General features: G+C 39.1%; 1 protein-coding gene across 1 annotated transcript; it reads left to right on the top strand.

Moving 5' to 3' along the window:
- Nucleotides 1-824: 824 nt before the first annotated feature.
- LOC102086284 (cytosolic beta-glucosidase) lies at nucleotides 825-13,251 on the top strand. Its single transcript, XM_065062543.1, is given in 8 exon segments — nucleotides 825-861; nucleotides 1,238-1,300; nucleotides 5,456-5,683; nucleotides 11,421-11,454; nucleotides 11,456-11,637; nucleotides 11,640-12,011; nucleotides 12,543-12,610; nucleotides 12,893-13,251. Coding segments are annotated over 8 exon segments (1,149 nt in total). The 3' UTR covers nucleotides 13,058-13,251.
- The last annotated feature ends 212 nt before the right edge of the window (nucleotides 13,252-13,463 follow it).

Consider the following 13,463-nt stretch of genomic DNA (forward strand, 5'->3'; position numbering starts at 1 on the left):
CAAAGCATTTTTTTTTCCTAATAAGAATACTTTTCCATTGTGTGTATTTCTGGCAATAGTATGTGCATTAAATGTACAAGTGTATTTTTCTGTTTATGTTAAGGTTTACTTATTTTCATTATCAAAGAAAATATCACTTATGTGTATAACGCTTTGGCAGAATAGGTCCTCACCCAGAAAAATTCCCAAAATAATAATTAAAAAAAAGTCCAAGAAAATAAGGAAACAAGGAGAAAAAATAGATACATTATTAGCTGGCAGTCCAACAAGTGCAGATACTGACGTTGGCAAAAGTAGTGTGGATATAACATTATAATAAATGGGGGAAAAAAACCCTCCTGTAAGGCCCAAAACAATTGCAGTAGTGCCATCTAGTGTGGCCGGTGTTGCTGCTTTCTGGGAAGGGACAGTATAGTACTTTCAGCCCATTCCACTTGTTACAATGATCCCCTGACTCGTCCTCCTGCTGCTGCTCGCTTCTCAGCCTGCTGACAGGTGAGCAGCAACAGCATTGACAGAAGGTAGAGGAAGAGGCCTGAGGGCTGTTTTGCAGATGCTGATTCTGGCACACATGCCATAAGGTTGTCATTGCTGCTCTAGAATAAATGAGCATCCACAGGATTTTAAAGAAGGAGAAAGATAGCTCTTTGGTCTGTACTCCCATACAAATGTTCCTCTTTTATCCTGCTAAACATGGAATGGCTAAAATATTCTTTCTCACCTACTGCAAGCCAGTTGTTTCATTGTTGGGAAATAAAACATACATTTGATGCCAGAAAAGAAGAGGTACTGCTGGTTTTTGAAGCTTACTGAAAGGGAAGGAAATGACTTTTTGCCTGGTGGCTAAAGGATTTATGTTGAGTAAAGGGTCTACAAAGTGCTTTGGCTGGGAGTTGAAGAGAAATGAAGGGGAACAGGGATCTGTTCTGTGCACTGATGCTTTGGACTAGGCGGAGCCCTCTCACTGTGACCAGCCTGGGCTTTTCCACTGCTGCCTTTTCCACTTTCACTGTTAGCTGACTGAACCTCTCTGCTTTAATCCTGAGATATGCAAAGTGCATGGTTTGCCTTTCAGTGTGTGAAGCTGCACAGGGTTTATTTTTGTCTTCAGTATAGAATCTGCTTGTAACAAGTGGAAGAGTGATCAAGCCAGAAACCGTTGTCTGCAAATGAAGCCGGCATCTCCACAGCATCACATAATGCTGTGTACTCGCCTGTCCTCTGCATTCGGTGCCAGAGGATATTGCTTTTCCAGTTGGATTTGCTTGGGGTGCAGCTACAGCGGCATAACAAATTGAAGGTGTCAATTTTTAGCTCCCAAAGTGTTAAGGAAGTTTTAAGTGAAGCAAAAGTCTGGATCCAGGAAGGAAAGTGTTTGATCTTTGCCTCATTACGTAGATACTACATCTGATGCAAATCGACATAGCACTTCTGTTTAAATACTTCTGGCCTGAGCAGTAAGAAGGGTATAAAAGACATTTCAAATCTCAGAAGTGTGGCTAGGAAATGGAAATGGAGGAGGAACCTTCCACTAGCTATTGAGACGGGAGGAAAAAAAATAAAAAGGTAAAAGTAATTTTCCAAGCAGTTCTTGAGTATCTCCTTTCTGTAGAGCTAATATAAGTAGATTACTATTGACTGTCCCAAAACTGGATGGGAGAACTCTCATCAGACATTGGTACTCACAGGGGTCCTCAGTTAAGAATTCATCTCCAAAAGATATGAAAAACAGTGAACTGAGAGGTTAGCAGTTGGACTTGTGGAGGCCCTCCCCCAGGGACATATATCATGTTCCCAGTTGAATGGAGGTGCTGATAAAGTGATTTGCCCAGCGTGATATGAAAATATGTAGCAGATTAGGGAATGTATACCTGTAAGGTACAGGGACACCTAGAGTGATAACCTCCCCCCACGCCCCCCCTCATTTTATCCCTTCATAAATGTGTATTTAGAGACCTTTAAAATACATATAGACCTGGTTTTCTCATATTATACCCTGCAGCATACAGGCACTTAGCTCCCATTGATTTCAGGACGTAAATGGAAGTTGTAGATCTAAAATTGTCTTTGAGGATGTAGCCTTTAGTTCTTGGTTATTGCTGAAAGCGAGAGTACTTGCCCACGCTTGGTACCTTTTAACGAGCTCAGTTAGCTTCACCTAATAGACTTAACATCTCGCTGTTCCTGGGAATCAATATTCTAGGCCAGATTCTAACTCGAGTCCTGCAATGCTCATAGCTCTACTAACTAATTTTTAAAATGTGAATTGTGTGTGCATATGGAATGACATTATAATTTCCTGCCTTTTGAGTGGCTAGATGTGCAACTTTAATGTTCTCTTAATGTATTTTTAATGAGCTTTCCTAAGGCTTCTGAGTGGGAGAAACATAAAAAAAAAAAATCTATAATGTGGTCTAGACGCTACTCAAATGACCCTTTTCCCACAGAAGTAAGAAGCTCAACAGGGAATTCCTCCTCCTGAAAGCTTTGGAAGCTGTGCAGCTTCCGACTTACAAGCACCATGATTGAAGAAATAGGTCTTGTAGAGTCCAAACTCAGCTGCTACACATATCACAAGACACACAGTGGATGAGGCAAAGGCTGACAGGCTGCTTTATTTTTTACTGTCAGCTATGTATTTATGCACATCACAACCTTCTCCACTCTGTATATTTCAAAGTGCTAAAAAATCATACCAATTGTACTCTGCATGCTCAAAGTGCAGATTTCAAAGGTTCATGACTCAGTCAAATCAAAATCAATTTGCAGCAGAACACTCAAAAGCACTTCTTCTTACTGAGGGCCATTTCTATGCTAAATTTCAACTCGGCTTGATTTTTTTTTTTTTTTTTGAGACAGAGAGGGAAAAGTTGCAAAAAATTTTCATAATGGTAAAAGTGGTTTTCTTCACTTCTTTTATATGCCAAACAGTTGAACTGCATTAATTCAAACAAAATTTCACCTTTTGGGCAGAGACCAAGCCAAGAAAATTTCACTCTGAGAACTGAAAACACAACTGAATTAGCTAACTTGGAAAAGTACATGAAAGCTGAAATACTCTGATCAGTAATATTCCTGCTTCACTAGCTTCACTTAAAAGGAGAAACACTCTATATTACTCCATTGTAATAATTGCAGAGAGTGGGGAACATACATCACGTTTCATGATAATTTATATTAAACATTTGATGACTCTGTATGTGATGATTTGGTAGCTAAGTCTCAGCTATGTTTTGACATGTAAATTCAGTTCCTCATCATGGTTCTTTCCTGGCCCTGAAGCTCACTAAAGCTTGGGGTATGTTGACACTGGGAGCTGTTGTGCGGCGTGGAGGTTTCTGAACAAGCTCAGAGGTGCAAGCTCAGTTCACTGAAGCAGAGCAGAGCTCTGTGCAGACTAATTGTGGCTCAGCAGGATACATCAGGGTACGTGGAGCTTTCTGTTGCCTTGGCGAGATTGCTTCCTACACTTTATTTAGCTAGCTCAGATACCCTGCACTGCACAGAGAGGCTCTTTGAGCAGCATGAGGGATGCTTTAAAGTGGGTCTGTTTGCCACGGCCGCAGTCAGAGCTTTATAGTGGCTAATAACCACTGGAGTAGTTCTGTCATACTCTGCTGAAAATCAAATGCTTCTCCCCCACCCTCCCACCTCCTTTGCTGGGGGAAGGCAGACAAAAAAGAAATTGTTCAGTACCTACTCCAGCTGGTGGTTCTTAAGTGCAGGTGTGTTAGCTGCCCATTATGAGAGCTTTTGGCTTCCCTTCACTCCCACCACAGTGGAAAAGGAGCTATATCATATCGATATGGTGCAGGAAGCCTGCTCTTAAAGGCTTCTAAATTCTAGGTACCACCAAAGAATTACTGTTATTTGTTATTCCCTGCACTCCTCTAAAATGAGTATTTATTTTAGCAGGTATATTTGAAATCAGAAACAAGATACAGAAAAATTTTAGTACTGTACTTTTCCAAGGAGCATGCAGACAGAGCACAAAGTCTGTGATAAAATCTGAGATTAAGAGAAACTCAAACTGTTTGGATCTAAAATTTGACCTACTCTGAAGGTTGTCCCATATAAGAGTTTAATTTAGTGACCAACCAAATGTAGATGTTCATGTGCTGCAATAAAATTATTTAAAGAACATGAAATGTGACAATGATCTTTGGAAAGCTAGGTTATAGAAGTGATATTACAAATTTTAGTAATGCTTTAAATTAAGTGTCTTCAATATGCTTAACCTTGCATTAAACTTAGATTTAATAAGACAGATGTGTATTAAGTACTAAATACACTTAAGGGAGCAATCTTGTGTTGGCAGGGGATGGACTCAATGACCTCCTAATAGTTCTCCTCCATCTCTAATTTCTATGATACTAATTGATTATTAAAACGCTTTTATTGAGGATTGATATGTAGCTATTATATAGTTATTAATCTTACAACCCAACTGATATTTAATTTATACATGATTTTAACACACAATGTCATTTTATTTTTTAAAGAGTAACCCTGGAACCGTGAATTCACTGAAATATCCTGCTGGTGAATGAGGTTGGCCATTTTTGGGATATTTGAATTTTTTTAATAAAATCACACTTTTCAGGGGTGTACGTTTACAGAACTCTCCACATTAAAAATTCAGTGTTTGCCTCAGCCACCACAATGCTCTGGAAAGACAAAGAAGCTTGTCACAAACGGGTGCATTTATTTGGTTTAAATACTATGTGTTGGTAGTACTGTGTAATCTCAAAGAACAGCTAAATTTTGAATATTTTAAAGATGATCTGTCTATCTCAATTTTGGAATTGCAAAGAAATTTCCCAAAACTATGAAAGTGAAGAAAACCACACAGGGGTTTTGAGCACTCAAAATTCATTTCTGTGAGCGTTTGGCTAAGCAAAAAGCAGAAGTTTTGCAGAGCCGTGTTATTAATTCAGCTTGTATATGCCTAGGGCCATGGCTCATAATGGCATTCCTTTCTTTTTAACAGGATTTTCAAAGGACATCCAGAAAGCCATAAGTGCCTATTTGTTGGATGTATTTCTCATACCCTGAAGGCTTTCTTTGATATGGACTGATCTTTTACATTTATGGATGGAAGTTGCATTAGAAAATGCCCTTTGTGAAAACCTGTAATATCTCAAGAGTTGCAAGCATCTGATTTTTGGCTAAGGAAGTATGAAGAATGTCAGAACTCTGAATGCTTTTTAAAACAGGATTTTCAAATAATTAGCAGCAAGCAAAAATATGAATAAATGCAAAACATCATGCAAATGTATACCCATGCTTGAAAGTTCCTAGTTACTTCAAATGATATAAGGAGCAGGGAGGGAATACTGATCATTTTGTTTGTAGGATTTTGAGAGGTTTGTGCCTACTTTGTGATAAATATTTACATTCAACATATGCCTTTTGATGTCAAAAGTGTAACGACCAAGTTTTGTTTTTCAAGCAGAAGGCTGGAATGCAGATGGAAAGGGCCCTAATGTCTGGGACACATTCACCCATCAGGGAGGAGATCGAGTTTTCAAGAGCCAGACTGGTGATGTAGCTTGTGGCAGCTACACTCTGTGGGAGGAAGATTTGAAATGTATCAAACAGCTTGGATTGACTCATTATCGCTTTTCTCTTTCCTGGTCACGTCTGTTACCTGATGGGACGACAGGTTTCATCAACCAGAAAGGCAATTGTTTCTTAAAAATAGAAGGTTGCAGCTTTAATTCAAGGTTATTGCTGCAGTCTGGCATAATTAATCCAGTATGCTATTCTGCAGTGTAGCTTTGAAATTGCAACTTTTTTCAGAGTAATTATGGCATGATTTTTTATAGGTTTGCAACAACTTACTAATTAATATTCTAGATCCCCTTGGATAGCACAATCTTTTGGGATAGGATTAGTATTATGTTTCCTATGTATCTTTTTTGCTTACTCCAGTTTTTTTAATTGCAACTCTAAATCATTTTGCTTCATCAGAATGTTTATACTTACAGGGATCCTAGCCATGAGCATATTTTTGGATGGCTTACAATAGACAAGCATCTTATTTGGCAAACGCATTTAGATAGTTTATCAGTATACTATGATGTAGTGAACCTCACATTGCCTGTTTTGCACTCAGAAGGACATGCTTTTCCCAGATATTTTCTTTAGCAAAGTAGGGAGGATTCTTCAGACTCAGCTAGGAATTGTGCTTAGCTCTGTGACAAACACAAGACAGTCCCTGCTCTGAAAAGAAGAGTTTTCACAGTCTCAGCAGACAGTGTAAATGTGGAAAGGGATACAGCACATCAACAAGCTGCTCAGATTGCTAGAAGATATACAATTTCTTACACTTTTGACTTGTTTATTTTAATTCCATTGGTATGGACTGGGGGAATGATGAAGGTCACTCACTAGGAAAAATAGGAACTGCAGCTTTGGCTGCAGAATGTGGAGAATGGAAGAAAGAAGAAATAAAGAGAACTGTGAAGAATAAAAGCAACTGAAGCTGAACCAGAAAGGATAGTAGAATCAAAATAGTTGGCTGAGGTCTCATGTGCTGGGAGGATAATGTTCCAAGGAGAAAAGAACAAAGAAGATTTGGATGAACCTCTGAATCTCAGTTTTGCCCCCTGCTCTTCTGAATCTTAGTACTACCAAGAAGATAGATATCTTTGTACTTCTGGGGCAGTGTTTGCCTTGGCAAATCTTTTCTTTGCCTGATTTGAAGACCGCAGAGATGGAAGGCTGCAAAAGGAAAGGATTTCTTAGAAAATTCTCTTCAGGTTATCCTGATCTGTACTAGGAAGATAGCAGCAGAAGAAATATTTTTCTGCAGAATTTCGATGATGTAGAGTTTGGCTGTGCAATAGGCAGCAGCCTGTCCTCTGTATCCTGCAGATTACTGTTTTCACCAGAGAGTGGAAGAGCCTTTGTTTCAAGAATTCAGAAAGGCGGGGGCTGGTGAATCTGTCGTAAACAGTCCGACCAGCCATTCTCCCCTGCAGAGCATGACTGCAAAAACCCTGCCAGCATCCCAGAGAGGCTTGAATGGAAGCCTTTCCTTTGCCACCAAAATTTACAATATGTGGCCCACTTTCACTGGCACAGCTTGCCCTTCCCTAGGAGTGTTTTTTGTGGTGTGTTGAATATAAATTGGGCTGTGTCTTTGTGGTTTCTTTGAATATAAAAGGGCAAGTGTAGAGTCTTGCATCTGGGCAGGAACAACCCCAGGTTCCAGTATAAGCTAGGGAATGACCTATTAGAGAGCAGCATACAGGAAAGGGACCTGAGGGTCCTGGTGAACAACAGGATGACCATGAGCCAGCACTGTGCCCTTGTGGCCAGGAAGGCCAATGGCATCCTGGGGTGTATTAGAAGCGGGGTGGTTAGTAGGTCGAGAGAGGTTCTCCTTCCTCTCTACTCTGCCCTGGTGAGACCACACCTGGAATATCGTGTCCAGTTCTGGGCCCCTCAGTTCCAGAAGGACAGCAAACTGCTGGAGAGAGTCCAGTGCAGGGTAACAAAGATGATGAAGGGAGTGGAGCATCTCCCTTATGAGGAAAGGCTGAGGGAGCCGGGTGTCTTTAGCTTGGAGAAGAGGAGACTGAAGGGTGACCTCATTAATGTCCATAAATATGTAAAGGGTGAGTGTCACGAGGACAGAGGCAGGCTGTTCTTGGTGACAACCAGTGTTAAGACAAGAGGCAATGGGTACAAACTGGAACACAGGAGGTTCCACTTGAATATGAGAAGAAACTTCTTCACAGTGAGGGTGACAGAGCACTGGAACAGGCTGCCCAGGGAGATTGTGGAGTCTCCTTCTCTGAAGACATTTGAAACCCACCTGGACACATTCCTGTGTAACCTCATCTAGGTGTTCCTGTTCCAGCAGGGGGATTGGACTGGATGATGTTTTGAGGTCCCTTCTAATCCCTAACATTCTGTGACTCTGTGATTCTTTCCTGTGCTGATATTCTTTCAGCTGGGGCTGCAGGCACTGTACAACCCCACAGGAATGCCTACTAAATGAGGTTTGTTATTTAGATGTCAAAAAGGAAGATAGCAAGCAGACATTCTGAATACACTTGGTAAGGAAAGCTAACATTTTGAAAAAACTCAGCTGTAATTTCAGAAAATGTTCTCTTGATCCCCAGTATAAGCAGTTGCCTGATTAATATTATGAACTTTACATTTAGCGAAAGGGCATTGGAGGAACTCCAAGTAGGCCAGCTTTCATTAGGCAGGAGTTCACTTCTCTTGTGCAGTGATCTGTTGAAGCAATTGTAACTGCATAGCATGGAAAGGCCATCATCTTCTATATAAACATTTTTACAAAGAGCATATGAAGAATTAGAAAGCTTAGAGCAATGTCCTTTCAAATAAAATCATTCACACCAACTGATTCACTACCAATTTCACACCTAAGACATAGGACATTTGAAAACCTTTAAAACTATTCTGTTTCCAGTTTGGTGGGGGTGGTATTGTAGGTGTATTGTTCCCAAGATGTGTCAGGTTTTAGGCTAAAATTCACATCGAGTTTTTTTTTTAAGTATTTTTGTACGATTATTTTTACCCTGGGTGTCTTGAGCTGTACAAGTTAGCTGCTAAACTCTGACCATCAATGTGGAGGGAGACAAAAATAGTAGACATGGGGTATTGGGTTTGGGAGAGCTTGATGTTATGCCTCACTTCAGCATGAAGGTAGGGAATCAAGATGGGGACAGAAGATGACAGAAAGGAAAAAAGAATGATCCTTTGGTTTCCAGAGACAAAATACTCCTTAATGTCTATAATCCCAAAATTTTGGGGTGTCCCCACAAAAGCCTTACAGACACACTTTCTTAGAAGAAAATTTTGTTCTATGTTTCTTTTCTAGCTGATTCACAGTTATAGCCATAGAGACTAGATCAGGCTACTCTGGAAGGTATGAGACAATATGGAAATTGGACTTGACATTCACATTTTTCAGGGATGTACTTCTATTTCTTTTCATATCCTAACACAAAGTATAAATCTTTTCCAATAATAGTGTTTAATTGAGATGTAAAAAATGAATGATAGCTGGTTGCATTTAAATGTTATAGATTGTACTAAGTAATTTATAATCTGAAAACTAGAATGGGAAATTCTAGTGTCTTCTAGGCAAGCATTACTCTCAATGTGGTAGAACAGGATCTTGTACCAGCAAAAGATTTCTTTTTTCCCTAGTTTAAGCTTATATAGTTCATCTTGCAGTCCCACCAGTAAACAGTTAACACACCCCCAGTCCCACTGAAGTCAAACAGGTCCAAAAGTAACAGTAAAAAATTCTATTAGCTCCTAATTACTTTTGCAAATTACAAAAATATGCTTTTCAAAGTCTAAAATTCAAGTATATTCCTTCCTCTTTTACACAGGTGTGTTCCCAGGAACAGGCAGGTATCTCCTCAGAATGTAGCATGATTTTCTGTGCTGCATTCAGAAGGAAAAGCAAAGTGCCTTTGAGATTCATTGTGAACTACTTTGTAAACAAACTTACTGAGTCTTGCTGTGCTAAAGGATGTGTATTCACCTGTTTGTTTACAGGAACGCGCTATATAAATCTGGGGTTCATAACTGATTGCTGCAGTAAATGCTGTCTTTAAAATCCATTTGACAGAAATCCTTATGGTCAGTCATTTGAAGTCAGGATAATCTGAAATCTAATACTGTCCTTTTGAGAAGAAGGTAGTATGGGATTCTGTGTTGGTATTTTTAAATATCAATACACAGTAAGCTGAACCTGAAAATACCAGGGAAGTTATAGTACAATACAGTACAGACATATTTACTAATGAACATGTTTTCTGCTGTTAAGAATAATAATCTAAACAATACATTATGTCCTAAGCATACATTTTGTTAACCTTTGCAACTTCGTCTTCCTCCTCCTCCTCCTTTCTGCTGTGTTCTCAGCTTCTCTATTCTTAGTTTCACTACAGAAAAGTCTTGGGACATTTCATGAGCACCTATGTCTTCTTAGGATACGTGGTGGTCCAAGACCCATGACATTTTAATGATTTTTACGTTTCTAAGTTTCTTGAACACTTCTGTTTATTTAGCTCAAGTCTCTGAAGCAAAGGCTGACTGATATCCACATTCCACCAGCATGATGGAGACCTATTCCTGGCTGGAGCCTCTTAGCTTATCAAGTAATAATTGAAGGCTACTGTTGGCCTTTTCCAATTACCACACTAAATCAGATAGTTCAAGTAAAAGAGCAAGCTAATTGATACTCTTTGAACCAGAGCTTATGATGTGTTTTGCAATCTCTAGTGTTTTCAGAAGTCTTAAAAGCCATGTAGTTGTGTCTTGATGTAAGGAAAATTTTAAATGCCTGTATAAGAGCTTAAGGTATCCTGATATTTAAACTTACAGTGACGTCTCAGTAGCATAAAAATAGTCCTTTAGGAAACATGTTCATGTCTGCCACTGCTGGATCTGAACAGAAGGCGAATTCCTTTTAAGCCTCTAGAAATACATCTCAAGCACTGTCCAGCTTTAACAACACATCCAAGAAATTAAAGTTGATCTCTCTCTTATCAAGAGGGAAAAAGAAAGGTTGGGAGTCATGAGCTTTTAGAGATGTGAGATAATTCCTTCTTGCTGTTAGAGGCACTGAGCAGTTTGTAGCAGTGGCAGTGTAAAAGGAAGACAGTTGGTTTCTTGGATAAGCTATTCCCAAGCCATTCAAGTTGGTGGCTAAAGAGGCCAGTGCCCTAAACTCCACCTAAAATCTAGTAGACTCTAATGAAAATCCTCAAATGTCATGTAGACCTGGTAAGATACCTGAGCTAATGAGGGAACCATTGAATTCACAGCATTGCAAAATATTGAATGCACCGATAGTATCTTCTTTGTCTTGATGCTGGCACACACAGATATGGGAAACAGAACATTCCAGAGAAAACAGCTTGCCCAGATAACCAAGTTCAAATCATAGAAGATCAGTGTGGTTACCTTGCTGTGTGTGGCACTGAACTTTTCAAAAGACACAGTTCTCAAGGAAAGAAATGCATTCATTAGAACAAATCTACCTGTCAGGCTCTCAAGTGTCACGAATTTTTCAAGACGCTTTCAACTTGTACATGCAACCAGGCTGCCATTCAGGCATTTAAATGAAAGGATTATGTTTTCATGTGACCAGCACCCATCAGAATTATGTTTCTCCTGGGGAGATGCCATCCACTGATCTGTTTTGAAAATTTGCATCCTCATTTCATTTTATGTGCCTGGTTGGAAGATTTTGTGTGCTGAGCATTTTTGCCAACTCTGGGGTCTTGTAACAGTAGTCAGCATGCAGTTAAGAGGAAATATTTGCATCTCATAACAGAAGATGTGCAGAGAAGTTTCTTCATGTGTTAAAATGTAATGAAGTTATTAAGTTAACCCTTTTTTGTTTCTTGTAATATTTTCAGGAGTCAATTATTACAGCAAAATCATTAGTAACCTAGGAAATGCCATCCTGTTCCCTATATCACTTTGGCTTACCTCAGTCCTTAGAAGATGAAAGTGACCGGAGATCTGAAAAGATCATTGAGACCTTTGATATTCATGTAAAGTATTGCTTCAGAACATTTGGAGACTCAGTGATCACTATTAATGATCCTTATGTTGTTGCTATAGGTGGTTATGAAAAATGTATAGCCCCAGCATTGATATCAGAGATTACAAGGCAGTTTATAATGTGATAAAAACTCACGCTAAAGCTTGAGACAGTCGCATATTTGGATAAAACAATGTGAACTTGTGTCTATAACTTTGAACTTGGATTAGTAGAACTTCTACAAATTCTGTAGCAGACCGAAAAGCAACTGAAGGGTACCCGTCCTTTACCTTGGATGGGTTTGTCAGGACAATATTTACTGATGGTGAATATCCAGCCATCATGAAGTCCTGGATTTCCGCAGTGTATTCAAAGCAAGGTAACTTATCATCAAGGATTCTGGAATCCACTAAAGACATAAAAATCAGGATCATGGGTACTGATGACTTCTTTACTCCGAACTGTTAAACTTAAGACCAAGAAAATGCAGACAAGAGAATAAATGTTTTAGTGGACTGTGAAGCTGAGCAAATAATGGATCCTTCTTGGTCTGTTGCAAGTGGGAGTTTATGGCTGGCTGTAGCACCACGCAGTTTGCCCTGACTTCTGTGTTATATCAAGGAGAAACCTAAGGCTCACAGAACCATTTTAGTGCTATTAACTGGCTGATGATCTGAGAATCCAATGTGTAATATTGGTGGGTTTTGGTTTTTTGTTTTTTTTTGTTGTTGTTGTTGTTGTTGTTGTTGTTGTTTGGTTTTTTTTTTTTTTTTGAGGAGCCCATCTGGATGGCATAAGACATTGTGCAAAATATAAATAAACAAGTCACCTTGGGATTCTCAGTTCAATTTTGGCATGCTGGCTATGAAGAGTAGAAGTAGAAGCCTTAGTATTTTCCTATTGTCTTTGTACTTTATAGCTATTTTACGGTTTGAAATGACACACTGGTGCTATATAATCTTTTGAACTGCAGAAATTATCTTTCTGATGCCAGCAGTAAGGCTTTCCTGGCATGCATCTACTCCTGGCAATGGAACGTGTGGTGACTGCCAGTGCCAAGGGGTTAAGGAGCAGTGACAATAAGCAGATGCTAATACAGGAAAGATATTTTAGTCTTCTCATTAAAATAAGTCATTTCACTGTCTTCATGGATATTTGCACAGTTTTGCTTTTCCATTGTTAGTCATGAAAGGTCAGCTCATGGAAAATTAAGTTAATAGGGTCAGTGCAATTTGATGAAAACTAGTTTTAGTTTGTAGCTTAAAAAAGATAGAGGGTAATGCATCTGATTTTATGGGCTTTCTTACATCTGTTCTGAATAAAACTCCTGCTCTCTTTTTCTAGGACACATGTAATAACTCTATAATTTACATCACTGAGAATGGGTTTTCCCAAAGTGACCCTGCTCTACTTGATGACAGTCAACGATGGGAGTATTTCATGCTGATTTTACAGGAAATTTTAAAAGGTACCATTTTAAATGACGAGAGATCAATTGTGCAAACTTAATATAATTTTTTTGGTGCTTATTTGCATTCAGCGATGGCCAATGATTCTGGAAGCTCAAACTCATGTAAATCAGAATGAACTGATGTGATTAGAAAAAAAAAAAAAAAACAACCACAAACTGTTTAGCTGAAAGAAAACCAAGTAATTTTAAACTTGCTCCCTTGTCTAGGGGTGGAAACAGATTAAAAGGTGCTCCATACAAACACTTTTTCTAAACTCAGTTTTGTAGAGCCATCGCTGTTTGTTAAGCACAGCAACCACATTGGTCTTCAAAAGTGCTCATCTTTCATACTTCTCATTGTGAACAATGTAAATTTGAGTGCACCTGAAAACCTGGCCATTGTATCTCATAATATCCTTACAGAATATGACCTCCGATACACAATGAGATCTGTGTAATGATTCT

This window comes from Columba livia, chromosome 4, assembly GCF_036013475.1.
Source record: "Columba livia isolate bColLiv1 breed racing homer chromosome 4, bColLiv1.pat.W.v2, whole genome shotgun sequence".
Classification (NCBI taxonomy): Eukaryota; Metazoa; Chordata; class Aves; order Columbiformes; family Columbidae; genus Columba; species Columba livia.